Here is a 25,534-nt window from a genome sequence, read left to right as displayed (position 1 = left end):
AGCACTGTACATAAAATCATTTAATTAGACAGTTCCCTGCCTTCATGCTTACAATCTAAGACACGACACAGACTTCCTCCTTCCCACAAGAGATCTGGGGATCATGACAGGGTTTCAGGGTTCAATTGAGTGCAGGATAAAGTATAGTGCAGTGGTCCCCAGACTGCCCCCTTTCCGCTTGGGTGATACCCCTAGCACACACATCCAGGTATATTTTTTGAAAGGAGGTCTACTGTTCACCTGCAAATTCCAAACAGTCATTTGTCCCATTGCACCAAATCACCTTGGGAGCAGCAACCGACAAGCTGGCTGAGCAGTGACTGAGAAGCTTCTTGCTAGTGCTGGTGTTGCAGCAAAGGATAGCACAGGAGAGAGTCTTCTTGGTCGCTGTTTCTCAGCTGCTCAGTCGCTGCTCCCTTTACACTCTGTCATCCTGAGAGTAGCAACTGAACAGCTGGTTAAGAAGCTGCCAAGAAGTCCATCACCCATGCCAGCAAAGGCCAGTGTGGACAAAAGGCCTCTTGGTTGTTGCTCAGCCCGCTGCTCAGCTGCTGCTCCCAGGGTGACCATGTGCAAGGGAGAAGCTTCTCCCTAGAGAGGAGGGACTCTCAATGTAGGGGGTTACAGAGGCCACATGTACTGGACTGGAAAGTGGTATGGTCCGGCAAGAGAAAAATTTTAACTACAGGAGCTGCTCCAAGACAAAACAAAGGACTCTTTCATAGAATCATAGAGTTGGAAGAGACCACAAGGGCCATCCAGTCCAACCCCCTGCCATGCAGGAAATCTCAATCAAAGCATCCCCGACAGATGGCCATCCAGGCTCTGCTTAAAGACCTCCAAAGAAGGAGACTCCACGTAGCTTGCGTCCATTATTCCGGGTCCTGTTGTCTGGCGCAGCAGAAAACAAGCTTGCTCCCTCCTCAATATGACATCCCTTCAAATATTTAAACAGGGCTATCATATCACCTCTTAACCTTCCCTTCTCCAGGCTAAACATCCCCAGCTGTCTATGTTGTTCCTCATAGGGCAGGGTTTCCAGACCCTTCACCATTATAGTCACCCTCCGTTGAACACGCTCCAGTTTCTCAATGTCTTTTTTGAATTGTGGTGCCCAGAACTGGACACAATATTCCAGGTGAGGCCTGACCAAAGCAGAATAGAGTGGCACTATTACTTCTCTTGATCTAGACTCTATACTTTTATTGATGCAGCCTAAAATTCCATTGGCCTTTTTAGCTGCCGCATCACATTGTTGACTCATGTTCAACTTGTGGCTTACTTGGACTCCTAGACCCCTTTCACACGTAGTTTCGTTCAGCCAGGTGTCCCCCATCCTGTATCTGTGCATTTCATTTTTCTGCCCTAAGTACAGTACCTTACATTTCTCCGTGGTGAACTTCATTTTCCAATAATTGAGCACAGTTTCTCCTTCCCCAGAAACATCATCATCATCATCCTCATTTGTATTTATATCTCACTCTTTAGAAATGTTCTCAGAGCAGAAGACATGTCTATCCTATACAGGTTCAAGTGTCTACTCTCCCACATACATTATTTCTTCTGTTAAACTCTTAGCCTGTCTGATGAAAGAAAGTAAGAGCAGCAGTGCAACTCCAACCTGCTAGCCAAGTCCCAGCAAAGCTCATAAAGCTTAAGCAGGATCCCAAATTTGAAAGCTCCTTTTTGCCACTTCTTCCCTGGCACCGTATGCTCTATCTCTGCTCCAGTCTGTCCCAAAATGGTGCTGCTCCCAGCCATAGAAATGATGCTCTGTGCCCAAGCCTCATGAGAGTTTTCCAGTTGCCACTACTAGTGAAAGACACCGGTAAAGGAGTGAGCGCACATGGGCAGGCAAACAGTGGGAGATAGCATCACACAAAATGATCAGTGAGGCTTTGTAGTAGTTCTTTGAGGACCTTGAAAAGATGTTTCATGCAATCCTCATTCCCACCATGGTCTTGAAGGCCACTGGTTCTCCTTGTCTTTCTTACACACCAATACTTTGAATTTTATTGAACCACATTCTCCAGGCAGGGATGGGAATGGAACGGAAGGAGCCAGGAACGAGTGGAGGATGAGTGAGTGACGCATTTTACCATACACTGAAGTCCCTCACTCGTTCCATTCTGTCCCATTCCCATCCATTCCAGAGGGAGCGATTTTTTGAGAACTGTTTAGAACAGTTCTCAAAAATCTACCCCTCTGAGGAGAGCTTGGGAGTGGAAGAGAGGGGAACAGAAGGAGTGAGGGACTTCCTTGTAAAATGCATCCCCCACTCGTTCCGTTCCCTGCCAGGCTCCTTTTGTCCCATTCTCATCCCTGTCTGGAGCCCTGTGCGATAAGTTCTTTGACTGATGCTCCCCTGTCACCCCTTTTCTCCCTCACTGCCCCCCTACACCAGGAGCCCTGGTGGCATAGTGGTTAAATACTTGTACTGCAGCCACTCACTCACAAACCATAAGGTTGCGAGTTCAATACCAGCAAAAGGGCTCAAGCTCAACTCAGGCTTGCATCCTTCTGAGGTCGCTAAAACGAGTACCCAGCTTACACTTTGTAAACTGCTTAGGGAGTGCTTAAGTGCACTGATAAGCGGTATCGAAATGTACTTGCTATTGCTATTGCTACTACCCCATTTTCTCCTCACTACCACCCCAGAACCTTCTACCACCCCAGGAGGGCCTACCACCCACTTTGGGAATCACTGGTATAGTGGGTTATTGCATGGATGTCTGTATTTGTCTTCTGCATCCAGAGGTTCAGGCTTAGTTGATAGACTATGATTGTGGCTTACCACAGTTACTGCAGGAAACAAAGTGTGGTAAAACCTACCTACTTAATACCTGTTGACTCGGAAGGAAGTTCCACAGAATTCACTGGAACTTACTCCTTAGTAAGTGCGCATAGGATTGCAGCCTTGGTGTGATTGTTTCAGGAATATTTCTTGTGTATTTCAAGGCAGTGCTTTGTAAACAAGTATACTCTGTGCTTTGGTGCAGTAGGAGTTTCCCAAAGTGTGGATTGTGTTATGAAAGTTTGCAGATTCTACTGTGGAGAGCAACTTTCTGAATTTACTGTCTACCAGTGCTTATTTTTGTTTGTTTGTTTATGTAAAGGTGTTAAAGTTGCCAGCTTTCCAAGTGGGCTGTGTCTTGAATGACAGTTTAATCTGCAGATATTAGCCCTTGGGCAATGCTGAATCTCCACATGATTCCCCAAACCGAGTTTCAAGATATTGATGGACTGCAAGTCCCACAGTCTGTAATTATTAGCACATTGAGTTGGGCTCCTGGGAATTGAAGTCCAGCAGCATCTCAGAACTCACCTTTGGGAATTGCTGGCCTACCTTCATCTTTCATTTGATGTAGATCAGTCTTTTTGTTTAAGCAATTCCTTAATGAGCAACTTTAATATTTGATGAACTTTAGAGTTTAAATATTGAGCTAAGTCTGGCTGGCCCATAGCAAGAAAAATATTTAAAGGGGGGTTCATGGTGAAGAAGGAGTTAAGAACTACCGATCTGTAGCATTAGTTAAATTCTGAATATTTCTTGGCCAAACTGCCCCCTTCCCTTCCTCCCTGCATTCTGAAGAGTTCCATGTAGATTAAAAAACACCATCCAGGAAGTCCCAACCAGTAAGAAATGAGGCTGCATTCCACATATCACTACATTTAGTTGAGCTTCACATAACTGACTGTTGTGTCAAAAATTTCTGCTATGTAATATATGACAATGCAATTTTTGAAGATTTAACTGAATTCTTCATTGTTGACCAACTGGTTTTCAGAGAGACTTTTCAGTGTATCTTTTTGTTTGTTTTCTTCTTCTTCTTCTTCTTCTTCTTCTTCTTCTTCTTCTTCTTGTTTTGTTTTGTTTTCTAGTTTGAGTGTTAAGAATAGGACTCTGGGAGACCAGGGTTCAAATTGCTACTCAGCCATGGAAACTAACTAGGCAAGTCACTTTCTATCAGTCTAAGGGCCAAAACAGATGGCCCAGAAGGAGTGGTGTGCAGCCACTCTAGGGTCGTTCACACTGGGGCAGTATTAACAGTACACGTTCAGCCCCAATACAGGATGCTGCCACAGTCCTGAACTGGGCCAGCAGAAGGAGAAGATCTCGGCCATACACACCCTAGATTTGGCTGAAGTTGCGCTGCAGCCACCTAAGGCAGCCCAAACCCAGTGCAAAAGAAGTGCTTCTTGATGGTGGTCAGTTGTGGCCCACCATGGCAGCCATCCTCAGGACCCCAGCATCTGGTCACTACTATCCTGTGCCAAATGGGGAGTGATTGGGGCAGGAGGGAGCTCTATCTGCTTGTTTTGCCCGGTCGACTCAAGGCCCTTATCCCCTTCTTTTTGGCTTGGTTCTTCCATGAAGACGTGGCCTCAGCGTGGTTTCCAGCTGTGCACATCAACTAAACGTTATGCTCCAAACGTGGCTGGAAACCGTGTCTTTGGCAAATCTGTTTTGGGCTTGTGATAAAGACAGTAGCAAATTTCTTTCAAATAAATCTTGCCAAAAAAAAACATATGATAGGATTGTCATACGTTGGAATCAACTTGAAGGCATGTAACAATAACAACAAACTCATGTCTTCAGTAATGACATGCATGAATTATATGCCCTCCAGATAATGTTGGACTGCATCTACCAGCATTCTCTGCTATTGGCTATGCTGGCTAGGGCCACAGGGAGTTGCAGCCCAAAATATCTAGGGGACACCTCTGTAATAAGAATACCCAGTCAATTGTTCCATGTGTCAAATTTCTCTGAGAATTATTTTATAATGTAGCTTATGTGTATCTTGGTAAATGAGCTGCTGTAGAATGTGTAGCTGTCTTTAATTTGACACTTTGGGGAAAGTTTTCCTAGGCCAAATAGATTCTGAGCATTAACAAAACCCTTTCCATTGTTGCAGGTAAATTTTGTTGAGATTAATGTCCTTTTACCATATTATATAAGTTTTTTAATTATTTTTTTCCAATTGTACTTCTCACTACCTTAAATTTATATATCACTTTCCTCCTTTTCTCCAAAGAAAAGGTCAAAGCAGTATACATAGGAATTTATCACACTCCTTACCTTCTGCTCTGCTCCCATCGCGTAAATGTCACCAATCTGCGACAGGAGCCTCCTGGTAGGATCGTGGATGGCGCGACGCTTCTGTTTTCATCATGAAAGCGTTATCGTAAGTGTTTTTAAAAGGGCCCTTCTTTAAACACTTACAATAACACTTCCATGATGAAAATGGAAGCGTTGCGCCATCCACAATCCGACCAGAAGGCTCCCATTGCAGATCGGTGACGTTTACTTGACAGGAGCAGAGTGGAAGGTAAAGAGTGTGATAAACTCTATAGTTTCACAGTTACCTCATGAGAAGCTGTGGTTCAATAGCAGAGGTTCCATTTGCATGCAACAGTTCAAAATAACAAGTATTTGAGCCTTTTCTTCATACCTAAGGTGATGCTAGATGTGGTACAACATTGGATCTAACTTAGGGTTTATTAGTTTTAAGGAACCGTTTATTAGTTTTTATAATGGGTTAGGGTTTCACTGTATAATTTCTGTCATTGTATTTGTTATATTATTTGCTATGTATTTCTAGTGTAAACTGTGAACGTTACTGGAAAAGAACAGAATAAGACTCAGAGTTTCCCCTCTAACTCTAATTAGTGACAGTGTGTGATAAATTTTTCTTAGGGTTTCTGAAATTTGCTAGCAGGCACAGTAAGAGATTCACACATTTGGGACGGCCTTAGTAGCCTATGTGTATCTGATCCTTTCTTTAATACTTACATATGCAAAAGATGCAAGATAAGGAAAGCCTCTATCTCTGACTTTGTGTTGCATTTCAGAAGCACTTAAAAGACCTCTGAAGCATATCAGAAAGAAATTAGACGTTGAGCAATGACATACTGTACTAGAATTTGAAGATCTGCAAATGCTGATCTCCATAGTATAAGGCAATCTTAATTGCTTCACACAGGGACTCTTCCCATCTGTGGGGATTCTGTACACACACACACACACACCCACAGATAGCAAAAAACGAAGTACTGTAGGACCATTGAATAATATGTGATGTGGCACTTCACAAGTGGTCAAATCCACAGATCACTAGCCCACCATTATGAAGGATCCACTGTGTAGAGCTTGGGAATTTGAATGTCAGCAATCCCATCAGCATGTGAGGTTTTTTCCCTGAGAGTTTCCAGAAAAAATATTGCTTTTTGGATCTGAGCAGCCCATCTTTGGAAGGTGGAAAAAGTGAACTTTTTTAAATACTGAATTTCTGAGTTTAAGGAACATGCATAAGATTAAATATCAGACGTGAATGGTATTGTGCTGAAGCTGGAAGGGCATCTCTGAAGGAGATATCAGTAGACTGCAGGAAGACCCAGCATTTGCAGTTAGGATGTAAAGAATACTTCTCATTCTTGAGAAGAAAATGTTTCTCAACACATCAGGGCACCCATAAAGAAAATGGTGCACCACTGCAAAAGGGTAGTGTTTGTTTTGTTTTGTTTTCCTCAGCTTTTTGTATATCAGGACTTTTGCCAAAACAAATATGCTTGTGCAAAGACCTTTGTGTTTTGTGAAATAGATATTTTTGTGCATTTTTCACCAAAGACTGTGCAAAAATATTGAATTTGTGTAATTTTTTACCAAAAAAATGAAATGTTTGAAAATTTGCATCCCATCTCCCAATAGTGCAAAAAATAAACAACAAACCGAAATTAGAAATTATTTGTTCACTCTTGCAAGTACAAAATTAGCAAAGATTCACATCCCTAAATTGCAGAAATAAAACAAAACCAAATAAAATCTATTTGCCATAAATATTAAAGGTGTTTGAACACAGTAAAGGGTCTTTTTGGTGGCTGCTATTATGCACTTAAACAAACTTCCTAGGGAAGCTAGACTAGTTTCCTCTATGGTGTCCTCCAAGTCAATACTTATCAGACTTTCTGATGTAGGGGACTGGCCATTATTTTATTCTTTTGTGCCAGGGACAGGCACCATATTTTCACCTCACTGGCTACAAATTTTTGTGAGTTTCCTACAAACTTCCCAGGGACCGGCAGTCAGTGGCTCAGGAACTAGCAGTGGTCCAGGGACTAGTGTTTTGAGTAGCACTGCAACAAGTGGCAAGCAAAGATTTTGTTTGTTTGTTTGTTTCAAAACTGATTGTTAAAGAGATTGTTAAAAAGCTTTTAACAATGTGTAGTATTTTCTATATTTCTTGTTTTTAAGGAGATGTGCTTTTATGTTTTACATTTAATTCTATTAATACTTTGATTATATTTTACCTTTGTATGTTTTTAGTGATGTGAACTTCTATCTTCATCTGTTTATTTTTGCAAACCATTTTGAGTCCCAGTATTGGGCAAAGTGGGGGCGAAGACTGTAGAAATAAATATATGACAACGCCAAAATATCCCAATGAGGTCTTAGGATGCCTGGTAGCTCCAGAAGGGTGACCAAGATAGATGGAAAGGAAGCTAGGTAAGAGAATTGAAATCGATTATCAGTGAGAAGCATGGCTACATTACTGAAACAGTGGACATCAAAATAGCACACTGTGACTTTTCATTGCAGATGCAACTAGTGATATTTAAAATTAAAATTAGGTTTGCTGCCAGAATGTCAAGATTAAAGCTCTCAACAGGAGATTGATGCCTAATGATTTGCTCTTACATAATAATTTTATTTATTTAATTATTTAAGTTAAATCCCATTTTTCTTCTATGGGGAATGACTGCTGTCATACAATAATGGCATGCCACAGTAAAATTCATAATACAGAATGCTTAAAGAAGGGTGGGGGAAATGATTATCATGTGTTTAGCCTGTGTTGTTGTGTGTCTTCAAGTCATTTCAAACTCATGGAAACTTTAAGGCAAACCTATCAGGGGTTTTCTTGTCAAGATGTATTACCTCTGAGGATGAGAGAGTGTGGCATGCCCATGGTTACCCAGTGGATATCTATGGCAGAGTGGTGATTCAAACCCTTGTCTCCAGAGTTATCAAACCATTACACAACTCTAGGTCTCTTATTTAACCAGACAAGTAGGGAAATGGTGTTACCATGGTGGCTGTATTGCAGTTTTTCATGTATACGAAACAGTCTTAGTTGTTGTTTTCACCCATGACTAAAATAAAGGGGGGTGGGGGTAGATGCATGAAGATTGTGGGGAAATTGTCATGATTTCACAGTTCAACCTAAAAGTCTTTTGGCAGCTAAAATGTAAACAATTGTAGTAATCATTGCCTTTTTATAACAGCTTTGAGACATCAAACACTTTTATTCTGTGCATCAGTTCACATCTTGATGCCCTCAGCAGTTTATAAATACATAGGCGTCTTTTCTAGAGAAGCAATCAAGCCATTTGTCAAAAGATTTCTGATTATCAAAACGATTTTAAAGTTTGACTTTGCTAGCCGTTGATTTTCAACAGTCTTTGTATTTGAACATGTAGGTTGGCCTGGATCCAAGAAACCACATAACTTGTCCTGTATCCTCAAGGAGCTTTCATCTTGACTTTCTCATGCAGTATACCCAAGCTGTTTGGCAAATGTAATTTGAAACAGATGAAAGATTGGGGGGAGGAGTATGATAATTTATGATTGAAGGAATCCGTTGTTCAAAGGAAGAAAGTCAAAATCCCAATGGGCATATTTCAGCCTTTGCACCAAAAATACTTCCATAAATCCATAATTTTGTTGTTGTTGTTGTTATTACTTAGGTTTTATTTGACAAACACATAATTAAAACACAATATAGTAAACAATAGACACAAAACACATACACACATTAACTACTTATTACTACCTCACCTGACTTAATCTCTGTGACCCGGGACAGACAGGTCCTTTGTGGTGTGGCGGTGGCGGAACTAGGTTTAGGGACCATGCAGTAACCACACGGTCCCTAACCCTAGCATGTACTGGTGGTGCTACAATGGCGGCGTCCCGTGTAGACAGGCGCCACCATTATGACGTCACGGATGTAACAATTTCTTGGGTACTTTTTCCTCCAGAGGGAAGCCGCACTGTTTGGTGGCTGCAGCTTCCCTCCAAAGGAAATTAGGCCACCAGCAGGCCGCCCTTTTTGGGTGGTCTGTACTTCGCCTATATTACCAATAGAACTTTCCTTTTACTAGTCTCCAAACATACTAATTTTATATGTTCTGTTATCTTATATTTAATATTATATTTGTGTGCCACTGTCTTATTCATGTCTTTCCATTTCTGTATAAACTGTAAAGATTAAAGTTATCTCTCGGTCTTAAATATGGACTTGTGTAACATACTTGCAACGCTTCATTGTTGTTGTTTTTAAAAGGAGAATTAATATCTGATTTGAAATGAGATGAGTTGTTAATTCCTTTAAAATCCATACAGAAATTTCTAAATCAAAATAGGTATCTGAAGTTCTTCCAAATACTGTGGTTACAATTTTAAGATCAGCCTTCATTCCCAGGTAGAAATTACCATTGGTAAGAAGGAGCTCTGGCGGCACAGTGGTTAAATGCCAGTACTGCAGCCACAATGAGTTAGATCCCAGGGCTCCAAGGTTGACTAAGCCTTCCATCCTTTTGTACGTCAGTAAAATGTGTACCTAGCTTGTTGGGGCCCAATTGGCATACAGTTTGTAAATCACTTAGAGAGTGCTGTAGTAATGTGGTCCAGAGGACTACATGTGTAGTGACACGGCTATATGGTGCTCCTTCAGTGCTGTGTTGTATGAATGCAGCGCTAGAGGGGCTTCATGGTGCCATGCACTGTGTGGAGTCATGTGGAGTCACGGTGTCATGGTGCCCTGGGGGCAGAATCAGGGTGTGCATCATCCAGATGCGATGCCCTGACTCCGCCCAGTCTGTACAGGTCTCAGTCTTGCCTGTCTTTTAATTTTTCTTAATTAATGCCATATAAAGATAACTTGAATATCAAATTATGGGTGGCTGTTCACTGTTGCCAAACATAGATAGTATATAATACAGTTGTATAAGTAATGAGATATACCACATTAATGGGACAAAAACTTCAAGTGAGATTGCAATCTTTAATTCTGACTGAGATGTTCTGTTTATGTTTTTAAAAAAGATACAAATCTGAAGCAAGCTTCTAATATACATAAACTTTTTTTGTTCTACCAGATAATTAATATAGACTCAGTCCTTCTTATCTGATTGATGTTGAAGCAGTAAGATGATGATTACTCAGTGCCTTATTACTGACCTGCATTTAAATTGCCTTAATTAGCATACTTTGATCAAAGAATAGAACTTTTTCAGTGTGTTTAAAAATCTGGCTGATGTAAGACTTTAAATAATATTTATGATACCAGTCTTTTGATAGGATTTTTGTATCTTATTTAGCTATCTAGATAATACAGACATACAAATGCAATTAATCAACAAACACTCTTTCACTTTTACTTACTTTTTGTTTGTTTTTATTTACTTTATTTATATGGCATGTTTCTCCCAAGATGGAACCTAAGCTGGCTTCCTGAAATAATAAATTGAAAATGTTTAGAATAACCCAGACATTAAATTTTCAAAAGTGCAATATTCTAAATTCTCTCCTGCCCCCTAGAAGAGCTTATAAAACAGGATACCATATTCTCTTTCCAAGAATGGGCATTGTTCAGTTTTTAAAATGACCCTGTGTGTGACAGAAAGCAGTACTGTTCAAGTGGTCACTATGAGTCATTACTGGTTTGTGAGCCATTGGCTCACAGCCTGCCAAATTTCCAGGAAAGAAAGCCAATAAGTATGAATCGGGTACTAGCCTCTGTTACATGGGGGGGGGGGGGGGGATTCTGGTTCCTCACATCAAATTGCATGAGAAGCACTAATCTAAAGGATGCTACAGTATGCTTGAGTTATGGTATGGGTTGCACTAGGTTCCTTAATTGTGTATCTATGGGCCTGAACAGACAGGCCAAAATAAAGCTGCTTTGGGTTGTTTTGGAGGTATGCAGTTTAAATGACAGACACATCTTAAGAAGCCAGAAGCTGCACCAAAGCTGCGCTCCAATCCTTAGGACTGAAGCATGGCTTTGGAGTGGCTTCTGGCCTCTTAGGATGCATACAGCATTGAAACAGCATACCTCTAGAGTAACCCAAAGCAGCTTTATTTTGGCCTGTCTGTTCGGGCCTATAAAGCCTTTATGTGATGTCATTCAGGGATCTGAAGTAGGACTATCAGAAAGAGTTCACTACAGGGAAGACTATGATAATGTAATGATGTAGTGATTAGAAACTTAGACCAGGAATTGATAGATCAAGGTTCAGGTCCTCTGTCAGCCATGACACTCACTGATCAGTCACACACTTTCATCCTAGCCTATATCATAAGGTTATTACAAGGATGAAATGGGGGAAGGGAAAGAAGAGCCATGTATACTTGGAGTAAAGACCAGCTGTATATGTAGCTGATAAATAATGAATTTGTTCCTGAATGAGGTAAATTGCTGGATGAGTGCTAGGAAACTGTAATCAGAAAATTGAAAATATATAGATACAGTAGGTGAATAACTGTTATTATTTCTCCTGTTTTGAAAGAAAGAGTTAACATACAGTTGGGGGTACTTCTAGATTTGGCGTTATTGTGTTGGTATCACAGAATACCTTTTGCCAGTTCCAGCTGATTCACCAGCTGCTTGTTATCACGGATGGTCTATGATCTATATACTGGTTGTCTTCTGGTTGTATTAATGCCATGTATTATGCATAGGCTATGCATGAAGGCATTGGAGAAGCTTGAATTGGCCACCCCATAAACAGACAGGTTTATACCTTTATGCATATTTTGACAAGCTGCAACTATCTTCTCAGTTCCAGACTCACTTTAAGTACTCATGCGTACTTTTAATGCCCCAAACAGCTTCAGACCCATGTTATTTTGATTGACCTGTCCAGGTGCAGTCTGTGGTTGGTAGAACTGTCTGCCAATGATCTTGGCAAGTGCCTTTATCAAAGCAAGGAAATTGGCTTTTTGGCAGTGGTACCTCAATTATGGAATGCCTACTCTTGAAGAGGCTTATCTGGAAACCATATTGCTATCATTTGGATGCCGGTCTGATATGTTTTTCTTCAATCAAGCATTTCAACTTGTGTATTTTTTTAATTATTAAGGGTTTTACTTTTTTGTTTTATTATATTTATGTAATGATAACTTATAATATAAGGAAAAAGAATGATACAAAAATGTTTAAAATAAAATAATTATTCTTGTGTATGTTTGGCCAAAGATATGTTTATTTCATTTTCTAGTTGCCTAAAATACACTGTGATTACCACGCTGTTAATCTCTTTTTTCTACTACCTTCCACTCATTAAATTAGTTTATATTGAGCCACTTTGTCATCCCATAAGTATTAGTGCAGTTTCAGAACCTATTTGTATGCTTATACACAGTCTTCTTTGTATTTGTGGACAGTGACGAACAAGAAACCTACACAGGCATCTATTACAAAAGTCAAGCAGTTTGAAGGTTCTACATCTTTTGTACGAAGGTCACAGTGGATGTTAGAACAGCTTCGTCAAGTTAACGGTATAGACCCTCATCGGGTGAGTATATTGTTCCCTGGTGCTTCTCATTTAGTCTTGATTTTTGTTCTTCTCTGTAATACTTAGAATTCTCACATTCGAATCAGTTACCTTTGCCCTTTGTTTTCCTGATGCTTTAAAAAATTAAAATCAAATTGATTGGTGTGCATGATTTTAAGAGCTAACAGAAGTTCTTCAGGATCTCAGGAACCCACTGCAGATATTTCCTTTCTAAAGCAATTTCATTTCTAAATCTTTTTAGATTTCCCCATATTTCTGTCTTTCTGTTTTTGCTATATTTGGGAAGTAGTTGGTTGCCCCATTCTGCAGTAGTGAACTTCCCTATCTCTTGTTGGCTTTCCTGTCTTTTGCTGCTGCTAACTTCCTTACCAGAATCCTCTTATAATTATGGGTGATACTGTTTTTCCCAGTGTTACAGTTATATTCTTGCATGAATGTTTGTACACTAAGCAGAACTGCCAGCAGCATAACCATTATAAAAAAAAGCAAGTTTAATCTTCCATTGTGGAAAGTTGTAATTTTTAAAATCAGCATTTTTTCCCTTTTCTTTGTATTCTCAGTGTGGTGTTTAATCATTAAAAAGTAATATTTAATAACTTGCTGCATATTTTTAGTTACTTGTTTTATTACAACATTGTTATCTTTACCTCTCCAATAGTATTTTATAGGTACAGTGCCTTGCATAAATGTTCATCCAATCCCCTTGGAAGTTTCCACATTTTCTGTGTTACATCTTGGAATTGCAGTGGCTTTAATTGGCTTTGTTACCCCAAGATAAAAAACAGGGTGAAGGCACAAAATGTTCTTATTGTGGCACAAAAGTTAAGTAAACAAGCATATTTCTGCAAATTCCAGCTCTTTTCATTCATGCTGTGGCACTCAGCATGCTTCCCAAAGTACATAGTAACACGTACTGGTGACATCCTATCATAGTGGTTCCAGTTATTGAACACTGGTCTGCAGTTTGCATGATCTTCAGGCACTATACGAAGTATTTAAGGAGTTGTATATCTGACAAGTCTAGTTTGAGAAACATTGGTCTAAAACACACTGCAAAAATAATTCAGTTTGTGACCACTTTAACTGTCTGGCAATGGACCATTTAATTGCCCTGGCTCAGTGTTAGGGAATCCTGGGAATTTTGGTTTATTATGGCAGCAAAGCTCTCTGACAGGGAAGGTTAAATGTCTCATAAAACTAGTTTCCAAAATCCCCTAGCACTGAGCCAGGGCAATTAAAGCAGTCTCAAACTGGATTATTTCTGCAGTGTGTTTTGGACCATAGTCTTAGAGGCACAGGAAGGACCCCTTTCCCTCTGTTTTCCAGAAGTGCTCACCAAGAGTGTTAGCTAAAAGAGTATGGTGTCATGACTTGACACAAGGTCCTTGAGATCCAGATTAATTCAGTAGCCTGAACATTGTTGATTACTCCCCAAAAGAGTAGACCTGTTAAAGGGTGAATCAACAATTATGAAAATCCCATTGATTAAATTGTACTATATAGTTCCCATATTACATGAGAGAAAAGTTGGCCTCCACCCAAATGTGATCTCCCTGTTTTATAATTGCAATTATAATAGCAGGTACATTTCTATACCACTTATCAGTGCACTAATTGCCCCCAGCAAGCTGGATACTCATTTTAGCGACCTCAGAAGGATGCAAGCCTGAGTCGAGCTCGAGCCCTTTCGCTGGTATTGAACTTGCAAAAATGTATGGTTTGTGAGTGAGTGGCTGCAGTACAGGCATTTAACCACTGTGCCACCAGATCTATATCTGTTTTAAGTATAGAGTTCAAAGACATAGCCATGTTATTCTGGAAAATCAGTATGCAAAGGGATCTTGTAGCACCATTGAGATTAGTTGAAAGAAGCAGGTAGTATGAGCTTTCAAAGGCTAGAAGTCTGCAAAAGCTCAGGCTACCAGTTTCTTTCTTTTAATTAGGGGCGAAACAGACCAGCCCAAAGGAAAGCAGGATCTTTTTGCATACTACTATAAGTATAGAATTCAAACACATAGCGATCTTAGCCTGGAAAATGTATGCAAAGGGATTTTGTAGCACCTTTGAGACTACAAAGAACCTGGTAGTACAGTATGAGTTTTTGTAGACTTGAGCCTACTTCCTGAGGTGCACAGGTCTGAGGAAGTAGGCTCAAGTCTACAAATGCTCATGCTACCAGCTTCTTTCTTTCAGTTAGTCTCAAAGGTGCTACAAGATCCACACTGTGAGTATCGTTATGCTATTGATAGTATTCATTATAGTATAAATATATGTATTATAATTATTATATAACTATATTATAGCTATTTATAATATTCTATATTACAATATGGAATAAAATAAATATTTAAAAATTGGCAAGATTTTTAATTGCAATTCCTCAGTTTATACAGTGGAAATGTAAAGTAGCAAATGTAGCTTTATATGGTTTAATTATATTTATAGTAATACTAATATTTTTCTTTCTAGGATTCCCCAGAATTTGATTTACTATTTGAAAATGCTTTTGACCAATGGGTAGCAAGCACAGCCTCTGAAAAATGTATGTTCTTCCAAATTCTACATCACACCTGTCAACGGTACCTTACAGACAAAAAGCCAGAGTTTATTAATTGCCAGTCTAAAATAATTGGAGGTATGTGTGCTTTTCAGTTCAATAGCTCAACATATTTCAACTCATCTATTTGCCTAAAAATTGTTATGGCTGTGCCAGTTTATCTGGGTATGGATAATATTATACCATAGCAGCTTGAGTGAAGTGACCAAATTTGATCTAAATAAGGCTATTAGGTGGGCCTTGAACTCTGATTTTTCATCATTCTAGTTCCCTACCACCACATGATGAAAGTTATTACTTACTTTAGAAGAAATGTTTCCTATATAATCACTGTTTTCCTATTTTTAATTTGTTGTGCTTTAGTGCACAAGAATACTGCCTCCAGCATGTGTCTTACTACTTCCAGATATTGATTTAGAAGACTGCAAATTTAATTCCTTTCTGTGGTGATTTCCCTCTTTCCTATTTAGCAAACATTGATTTTGCCAATATTTCTTTAAAAGAACTAAATTAGACTGGCTGTTGTTGAACAGTATCCACTTCCCTTTGTACACTTCTTTATTATTCCCAAACACCTTTCTTGATGTACCAGCATTTATTGATGCCAGCAGAGCGTGTGAGTTTAAGTTTGCATGTTGCTGTTTCAAATTTACAGATATTTCTGTGAAGTGTTTCAAAGGTTTGAACTGACCATATTCATTGTCATTTCCAGTAAAATTCCTTGCAGTTAGATTTTTAATCTTTTTGACTCACTGAAATGGTTGCTGTAGTCTTTTAATTTAGAATATTAGCTCTGTTGTATTCTCATGATCTTCCTGTATGGGCAGCTGCATTAAATGTATTCCATTTTCACATTTGAAAGTTCTGATACTGTTATTATCAGTATGATTATTCATAGACATTTTTGTTCACAGAAATGATATTTTGTTTTTAACTCTTTCTGTTCAAAAATCTTTTAATATGTATCCCTAAAATCATGGAGATAGAGACAAAGACCTTTTTTTTTAATTCAAGCAATCTATTGGCAGCTGATTTAGAGAGGGGGGTTTAAAATAGAGAGATGATGAAGTTGTGGTTTTATGTTGTTTTCCTGGTGTGCTTTTAAGTGGTTGAATTGTTATCAGTGTAGTTGTTTGAATATGATATTTGTAATTCTGTATAAGTAATATACCTTGCTGTGATTTTATGGTATCTGGTTTTTAATCATTTTGTGAGCTGCCTTGGGATAGAAATAAAATAAAATAACTAGGAGAGACTCATTAATAGTACTAAGTCAGGGGCCTGAAATGTGTAGCCCTCAAGGTGTTATTGGACTGCAGCTGTCATCAGTGCTCTAGCTAGCATAGCCAGAGATGTTGGAAGCTGAGAGTTGCAATCCAGCTATTGGAGCACTACATATTTGCCACTTTTGAACTAAGTTACCAGTTTGCCAGTTTGGATCCCTCAGTAACTACTAACGAGCATAATATACTCCATCTACCATAGGGTTTAATGCAGTAGAGCTTATATAGATATATACTGAAGGGTGACTACTCTTTCATGGACAGAACCATTCTGGAGCTTCAAAAATTTATTTGTTGGATACAAGAAACTAAAAATACTAAAAATAGTAAGGTTAAAGAACAACAGATGAAAGTAATAGGTAGATGGTATAGAACACCACAGCAGATATCATATATTCACAAAAATGTATCACCTGATCATTGAGATGGGTGTGGAAGTAAAAGAACATACAGTGGACCCTTGTTATAAGCTGGGGTTTGGTTCCAAGATCCCCTGTGGATAACAAAATCCGTGGATGCTCAAGTCCCATTAAATATAATGACATAGCAAAATGGTGTCCCTTATAAAAAATGGAAAATCAAGGTTTGATACTTGAAAATTATACTTTTTTTTAACATTTTCAAACCATGGATGTTTGAATCCGTGTATAAAAAATCCGTGTTGCAGAGTACAAATATTTTGGAAGGGAATAGAACAAAAAATTCATAACATAATAGGGGGAAAATCAATTAAATAAAGAAAGCTGTATAATTGGTAATGTTAGGAGTATAGTTGGCCCTCCATTTGCACTGGGGATCCATTCCAGACCCCCCCCCCCATGAAAACAGAGGCTTGCACGTATTCAAGCCTCATAGACTTGAATAGAGTGCACCCCCGGGCATGTGCACAATGAGAAATGATGGAGGTTGCTCCTCCGCGCATAATCAAATTCGCGGATCTCAGATCCACAAGTTACGAGGGGCAACTGTATAGGATTACAGAAGAAGGAGGAATATTTACTTAAACACTTAATTATAGCAGCACATGCAGTAATTGCATATGGATAGAAGCATAAAGAAAAGTGGAAGCAACATATATCATAATATATGATGTTTGATTTTATAATGGAAAAGGGGAGAATTTATTTTGGTTGATTGAAAGAACAAGTTTGGATTACTAATTGGAAAATAATGACTGAGGTTGTTGAGGAGGAGAAAGGGTATGAAATTGTTAAATAAAAGGTTAAAATGATTTTCCACATGGGAGGGAAAAATATAAAAAGAAAGAACTATTCCTAAGATGGGGGGAGGGGTAAAAATAAATAAATAGGGGAATTATGATGTCTATATATGAGGGGTTAGTTAATAGCTGAGAACACTTTTGAGATAGCATGTGATTAATTTGTTGGCTTGTAAGGTAAAGTGTTTATATTAATAAACTCATATAATATGTTAAAAAATAAATTATTTATTTATGGAAAACAATGTTCACATATGTTGTGAAGCTACTCCTTAATGGCATTTTTCTGGAATTAGAATCTTCTATAACTTTTCAGTTTCTCTTGCACTACTATTGGAATGTAAACTAACATGAACTATGCAAAGATATAGCCATGTTATTCTGTAGAATCAATATGTAGATCTTGTAGCACCTTGCATCTGAGGACTTTAGTGTACGAAAGCTCATGCTGCCAACTTCTTTCTTTCAGTTAGTCTTAAAGATGCTACAAGATCTCTCTACATACTAACATGAACTATGTGAATCCCACAAGTTTTACACTTCCCTAATATTCTCTCTTGTCCTTTTCAATACTCTTATTGTAAACCGCTTAGAATAGCAGTTCTCAACCTGTGGGTTGCGACCCCTTTGGGGGTTGAACGATCCTTTCACAGGGGTTGCCCAGTTTGGGTCGCCACTTCTCCTCTGCCTCCTCCAGGGCTGCCAGGCCCCCTTTGGCCTGCCACCACTGCTGCAAAGCCATGGCAAGAAGTCTTGTCCCTTCCCGGCCTCCCAACCAATTAGGGAGGCCACTGGCTGGAAAAGAGGACAGGGCTTCTGGCTGCAAATGCCGCTGGGGCTCATAGGGGGCTGGAAGTCCTGCCCCTTTCTGGCCTCATAACAGTCAGGGAGGCCGCTGGCCAGAAGAAGAGGCAAGACTTCTGGCCGCACAGGCAACTGGAGCTTATAGGTGGCTGTATGTCCCTCCCCTTCCTGGCCCCACAACAAATCGGGAAGGCTACCGGCTGGAATAAGGGATGGGGCATCTGGCCAAAAAGGGGTTGTGGCATTAGGAAGGTTGAGAATCATTGGCTTAGAGACTGCTTAGGCAGTATGAAGCGGTATATACATGAAGCTGCTATTCCTATTGCTATCTTATGTACTGTGTTCTAAGTTGTATTGACTCTCCAGATGTTCCACATTTCAAATATTCAAAGTAAAGCTTCAAATACATTAATGCTTTGCTTTACAAAAAAGTGTTAAACTGTCAAAATACAAGTTAACAAGTTAACATAAGGGTGAAACCGACATCCCAGATGGCGTGGCTTGGAGCCACCCCATTTTCACTGGAATGAGGCTGCAGCAAACAGATGCATGGCCCCAATCCAGCCAGCTTCCACCCCAAATGAGAGCAGAAAAGATTTGTTCCTATTTGGAACAAGTTTTAGCATAAGAGTCAGCTGCCGATCCAGTTGGATTTCTCAGAGAGATACAAGACGGAGAGAGCCATCTTTGGATATGCACGCAATATTCTGCACTGCCCTTGGTTTCATAGGGGTTGGGAGCATGCAGCCCTCTAGATATTCTTCAGTGCAGCATACGTCAACCCTAACCAGCGTAGCTAGTGATGAGAGATTATGGAAACTGTAGTCCAACAGCTTGTGTAGGGACATGCAATTCCTCATTATAATATACAGAAAACTGCTTTGAGAACTTTGGACTAAAGTTGGGAACTAAAGTAGATCATTCTGCTAGACAGAAAATAGTGTGTGTTTCAAATAACAGCCCTAGGCCTTGTGTTTTTAGAACTGGCTTCATGTTTTCAGGAGCTTTACATTCTTCTATAATATATTTCTAATTCTGCCAGTGTAATTAAGTGAATGCTGACTGACTTTGTTAAAACAGCCGGAAGGAATTTAGAATTTCCATGTGTTTGTGTTCTGTGTGTTGTGAAAGTTCAGTGTGGAATTTTCACTTTATATCCTACCACTAACACCAAATGTGGGGATACCAGCTTATCCCACTGCTGCCTACATGAAAAATGGAGTTTCTTCCCTTTATATGATGGGGATCAGGGAAAGCCTATCCACTAAGCACTGCAAATTATGCTGTATGATTACTGTATGCCACAAGTGTGGGTTTTCTGCTCAGGCAATCTCACCAGTGCCACCAACTGTAAGGATTCCTCTCAGGCAATCCCACCACTATGGCCAAATGTGGAGGTCTTTATATTTTACCTACTAGATGTGAAGACTTCACAGTGTAATTTGCAGTGCTCAGTGGATAGGCTTTCCCTGACCTCCATCTCTGCTACACATAAGGACTTCCTTCTGTCCCTCTTGTGTGACTCCAATTGTGGGTTCAATTTAAATGTCCTCAAGATTCCTATGAGTATTTACAGTATATTACTTTTATTCCCAGCAGGACACCACATGTCTACCCTCAGTGCTGAAACCCAGCTCTTGGAATGATAGAGGCCAAAAATGTATAAAAACGAAAACTTGTATTTACAGAAGTTAAACATAAAACAACAGATTATTTATATAGAACATTTTAAACATCACAGTTTCTCCTCTCAAGCTAGATTGCTGATTCCTAAAACTCTGATTGGAAAATCCTTCACCAGTCACACTCCTTTCTCTCACTCCAACCATGGTCTATTTATGACCCTGCTCAAACACATTTCCCAACTGCACTCTTCTAACCACAAGCAAAACTGACCTCCACTCAGTCTCAAGCTCCAGCTGCCTTTCACAAAGTGTCCATACAAAACTCCTCAAACATTCCCCCAATTCTCATTCTCTTCAACACTCCATTCTCTCTCCCCTCCCATCAGGTACTTACTTCATACTCACACAATAAATCAAGCAACACTATTATATGCCAACCCAGGACATTGCAATCACAGTTGTAATGTAACTGTTTCTTTTCACTCTCATTCAAAAACCTAAACTCTTACTGTATTTTTTTTTAAAGGCAGGAGGAGAGATAATGTGAAGTTGTGTTAAGGTTCTCAGTGAAATTATACTAACACGTTCTTTACAGGTATAAATAATAGGATATTATCTCACTCTCTTTCAGTGTAACACAGTTGCCAGGAGCATAAAAATGGGGAAGGGTTGTATTCAAGGTCCTGCTTTCTTAAATTTCTTGGGGGAATGTCAGGATGAAATACAGTCGCCCCTTGGAACTCACAGGGGATCCATTCCAGACCTCCTGTACGAGTTCCAAATCTTGCGCATATTCAAGCCCCATAGGCTTGAATGCAAGGTATGCATGTGGGAGCACCCCGTGGGCACATGCCCCATTAAGGTTAATGGCAGTTGCCCCTCCACAGATTTTTAAGTCCATGGATTTCAAGTCCACGGACTTGGAGGGGTAACTGTACATTTGAAAATGCCACTCCTGTTCGGTATACTGTTTTGAAATAAGGAGGGAAGGTCATTGTGATGAGCCATTTGCCTGTTAGTGGAAAGCTGGAAACCGTCTGAGTATACTCCTTTAAAGAGGACCTTGGTGACACCTCATTTTGTCAGCCATAACTTACCATCTGTAATATGGATGTTATGACTGATGGTAGAAACAGTTTGACAAACAGTAGTGTTACATAATCCTTTAGACTAGATTGCCCATTAAACTGTTAGGATTGCTACCTCAGAAAACTCAGCCAAGACATTTCTCAGGGCACAGTAAGACAGATTTCACAGACTCTGCTTGTAATTGTTTGGCACTCAAAAGCAAAAAGTCACTCCTGTAGCAGAGAGCTTTTTTCTTAAATCTGTTTAGAGGAGCATTTTTCTTCAGGCTTTTGACCAAACCTTGGTGTTAAGGAAGAAGCATCTCTGCTTGAAATGTAGTAGCCATTACAGAATGTGAATGTCTCTCAGCAGGCAAGCATTAATCATTAAATTAAAAAAACAAAATTGGTTTTTAGCCCATTTTATGGATGATTGTTGCTTAGTGGCCAAGAAAATATTTCACCACATTCTTTTTGAGATGACACAATTAAGTTTGAAGTACCATAGGTGTCACATTACCTAAAATGTTGAAAATTGTCCTAAGGGAATTACTGCAAAATGGAAATGTTTTTACTTAAAGTGTGTGAATCAATATTATCCTTTCCCAGTGGTAAAAACTGTGGTGCTTCTGTTGCTCTTAAATTTTAACTGCAATAGCTGAAAAGAATGCAGTAAAAACTGATAACATTGGAAGCAATTTTCAAAATGGATCTTGGATGATGCTTTATCCTGAACATACTTTTCTCTTAGCACGCCTTAGCACACCTACATCTACAGATGATCAGAGAAAATACTGCAGTTTGCCAATAAGGCCAACATAGGCCACACTAGTTTCTTAGGTTAATTAGTTGTGTGTCTTCAAGTCATTTCTGACATATGGAGACCCTATGATGAACCTATCATACCGTTTTCTTGGCAAAATTTGTTCAGAGAGAGTTTGCCCTTGCCTTGCTCAGAGGCTGAGAATGCGTGATTTGCCCAGTGGGTTTTCATGGCCCAAAGGGGATTCAAACCCCTGTTGCCCAGTGTCCTAGTCCAACACTCAAACCAATGTACCACACCGGCTCTGCTTTCGCTTTAACAGCATTTCATTACACTCAAAATAGTAGTAGTTTTCTTGTTGTTATTCCCAATGGAATACATTTATGTGATTCTTTTAAACTTAGTAATAAATACATCCATATGCTTTTGTACACCTCTAAGATGAGGATATGAAACTTTGCTTATTTCTTTATTTCATACAAGGAAAAATATTAAACATTTTCATCCTGCAGGGTGAAATTGTAATAGTTTTTGAACATTTCTGATGATGTTTCTCACACAAAATTGGAAAGAATACATTTTTTTGCTAAAAAAAAACATATTTTCTTTAAAAAAAAGTTTTGTGCAAATTCTCCTAAATTTTGTGACAAAGTGTTTGGGACTACCTCTGTAGCAAGCATAAAGGGGCAAAGTGATTGTTTTCTCCCCCCCCCCCCCCCCCAGTCTTCTTGATGTGTGCTTTCTAGTCATTTCTGACATACAGCAACCCCAAGGTGAACCTCTTCCATGTTTGTTTGTTTTTTAGCAAGGGTTGTTCAGATGGGTTTTGCCATTGCCTTCCTCTCAGGTTGACAGTGATTTGCCCAAGAGCATCCAGTGCATTTCTATGGCCAAGTGGCAACTTTGAACCCTAATCTCAGAGTCATAGCCCCAACACTCAAACCATTACATCAGACTGGATTTCTTCATTCTTGTACAGAGGTAAAAATCTTTTGCTTGAAAATGTTTGATGAATGTATCAGTGTGTCAAGACGTCTTTACTCAGTGTGGATAAGGAAGTCTACACATACTCTTTACATCCCTACTCTAAACCAAATTGATGATAATAATAATAATAATGAGTATCCGGTTTATTATGTTAGGATAATAATCTTAAAAGAGTAGTTCTTAAATTAAAGAAGATAGTTTATTTATTCCTTCCTTCCTTCCTTCCTTCCTTCCTTCCTTCCTCTTAATCTCAAGGAATCCAAGCGGATTATAACAGTAAAAATAGCAAAATACAGTTAAAAGAAAGATGCTTAAAAATGCAAAAACCCATTCCAGTTTTTCAGTGTAATAAATCCTTGTACCTAATATAAAAGGATATTTGTTGTTAACTGCCCTCAAGTTGATCTCAACTCATGGCAACGCTATGGATGAGACATCTCCAAGGGCCTCTCTCCTCCACTGCTCTGCTCTGCTTAATTCCTGCAACCCACACCCGTGACCTCCTTAATAGAGTCCATCCATCTGGCATGTGGCCTTCCTCTCTCCCTACTTCCCTCCTCTTTTCCAAGTATTATTGTCTTTTCCAATGAGTCCTTCCTTCTCATGATGTGTCTGAATTACGACAGCCTGTTTGATCATCTTGGTTTCCAGGGAGATTTCCATCTTGATCTGCTTTAGGGTCTATTTTGGCTGTCAATAGAATCTTCAGCACTCTTTTCCAGCACCACATCTCAAATGAATGGATTTTCTTCCTATCTTCTTTCTTAACTGTAGATGTACTGGGGGCTAGTGGGATATCCTCTGGAAACAAGGGCAAGGTAACAGGGGCAGGTTGGGGGAGCTGGCCACCAAGTATCCTAATAATAATAATAATAAACTTTATTTATACCCCACCTCTCCATCAGGATTGGCCGCCTCCTCATCACTGTAGACAAAGCCATAGTATAAGCCAATCATAGATTTTTGCAGCATAATTTCCAGGGGTCTGGTCATAGCATTAAGACTGATTACAATCTTATATACAAGTATTAGGAATAAATTAACTTTGTGGGATTTACTTCTGAGCACATCTGTTTAGGACTCTGCTGTAGGTTGATTTTGATGCTTTATAGGGAAATATACCCAACACATCTGATAGTCCTGATGAGGAATCTGTACTCAGGACAAGAGGCTACTGTCAGAACAGAACACGGAGAAACAGAATGGTTCCCAATTGGCAAAGGAGTCAGACAGGGATGTATCCTTTCATCCTATCTGTTCAACTTGTATGCAGAACATATTATAAGAAAGCAGGCTTGGATACAGAAGGAGGAGTGAAAATAGAAGGAAGGAATATCAGCAATCTATAATATGCAGATGACACCATAGTCCTAGCAGAAAACCTCACAGACCTGGAACACCTACTAAGGAAAATCAAAGAAGAAAATGCAAAGGTAGGCTTAATATTGAATACAGCGCGCCCGCGCCATACGCGGCCTTGAGCATACGCGCTCAAGCTGCGGGGTGGAAGGGGCGGAAGGAGCGGCGCGTCCCATTCAATTGAATGGGTGCACGCGCCCGTTGCGCCCCACGCACGGCCGCGCCACCGCGCACGAGCCCCATTGTTTCCAATGGGGCTCGAGCATAGGCGGAATTCGCCTTACGTGGAGGGATCCAGAACGGATCCCCCGCGTAAGGCGAGGACGGACTGTATAAAGAAAACAAAAATAATTATCACTGAGGACCTTCACAAGTTCAACCTAGATAATGAAGAAATAGAAATAGTAAAAGAATTCCCATAACTAGGATCTTCATCCTGGAGAGAAGTGACTAGTGGGGTGCCACAAGATTCTGTCCTGAACCCAATGCTATTCAACATCTTTATCAATGACTTGGATTATGGAATAGAGGGCATGCTTATCAAAGATATACACAGATATAATATGTGAGACATCTGGCTTGACATGTGAGAGAGATCTAAGAGTCTTTGTAGACTACAGGCTCAGCTTGAGTCAACAGGGTGATGTGGCAGCTAAAAAAATCAATGCAATTCTAGGCAATGATCTTCGTCTGGACATCAATGAGGGAAGTGTGACCTTGTTGGTGCTCTTGGACATCTCAGCGGCTTTAGATACCATAGACCATGGTATCCTACTAGAACGCCTGAGGAAGTTAGGTATTGGGGGGACTGCACTCCAGTGGCTCCACTCCTACCTCTTGGGTAGATTCCAGATGGTGAAGCCCGGAGTCACATGCTCTTCTAAAAGAGACCTGACATCTGGCATCCCTCAGGGCGCCATTCTGTTCCCCATGCTGTTTAACAGTTACATGAAACCGCTGGGAGAGATCATCCGGCATGGGTGCGGTGTTATCAGTACGCTGATGACACCCAAATCTACTTCCCTATGTCTCCAACTGATGCAGTGACTAAGAATGGCATCTCTCCTCTGGATGCCTGTCTTAAGTCAGTAATGGGCTGGATGAGGGAAAACAAACTCAAGCTGAATCCAAAGAAAACGGAGATACTTGTGATAGGTTCCCCAAGTCCAGGCATGGAGATTTGTCAACCAGTCCTGAACAGGGTCACACTTCCCCTAAAGGCCAAAGTTCGCAGTTTGGGGGTACTTCTGGATCCATCTCTGCAGTTATCATCTCAAGTAGATGCAAT

General features: G+C 39.8%; 1 protein-coding gene across 7 annotated transcripts in view; it reads left to right on the top strand.

Annotated features, from left to right (window-relative positions):
* Window positions 1–25,534, top strand: part of LOC149314870 (syntaxin-binding protein 6) — a 156,480-nt gene that overhangs the window by 106,423 nt on the left and 24,523 nt on the right. For all 7 annotated transcript variants that reach the window (XM_089522030.1, XM_089522032.1, XM_089522034.1 and 4 more), the window contains 2 exons: window positions 12,452–12,582; window positions 15,052–15,217. In XM_089522030.1, coding sequence (XP_089378156.1) covers window positions 12,452–12,582; window positions 15,052–15,217 — 297 coding nt within the window. The remainder of the gene's footprint in view (window positions 1–12,451; window positions 12,583–15,051; window positions 15,218–25,534) is intronic.

The sequence above is a fragment of the Sceloporus occidentalis genome, unplaced genomic scaffold (assembly GCF_023333645.1).
Source record: "Sceloporus occidentalis isolate IW3139 unplaced genomic scaffold, rSceOcc1.0.p SCAF_4, whole genome shotgun sequence".
Lineage (NCBI taxonomy): Eukaryota > Metazoa > Chordata > Lepidosauria > Squamata > Phrynosomatidae > Sceloporus > Sceloporus occidentalis.
The sequence above is the reverse complement of the archived record's forward strand: the minus strand, read 5'-3'. Positions and strand labels throughout refer to the sequence as shown.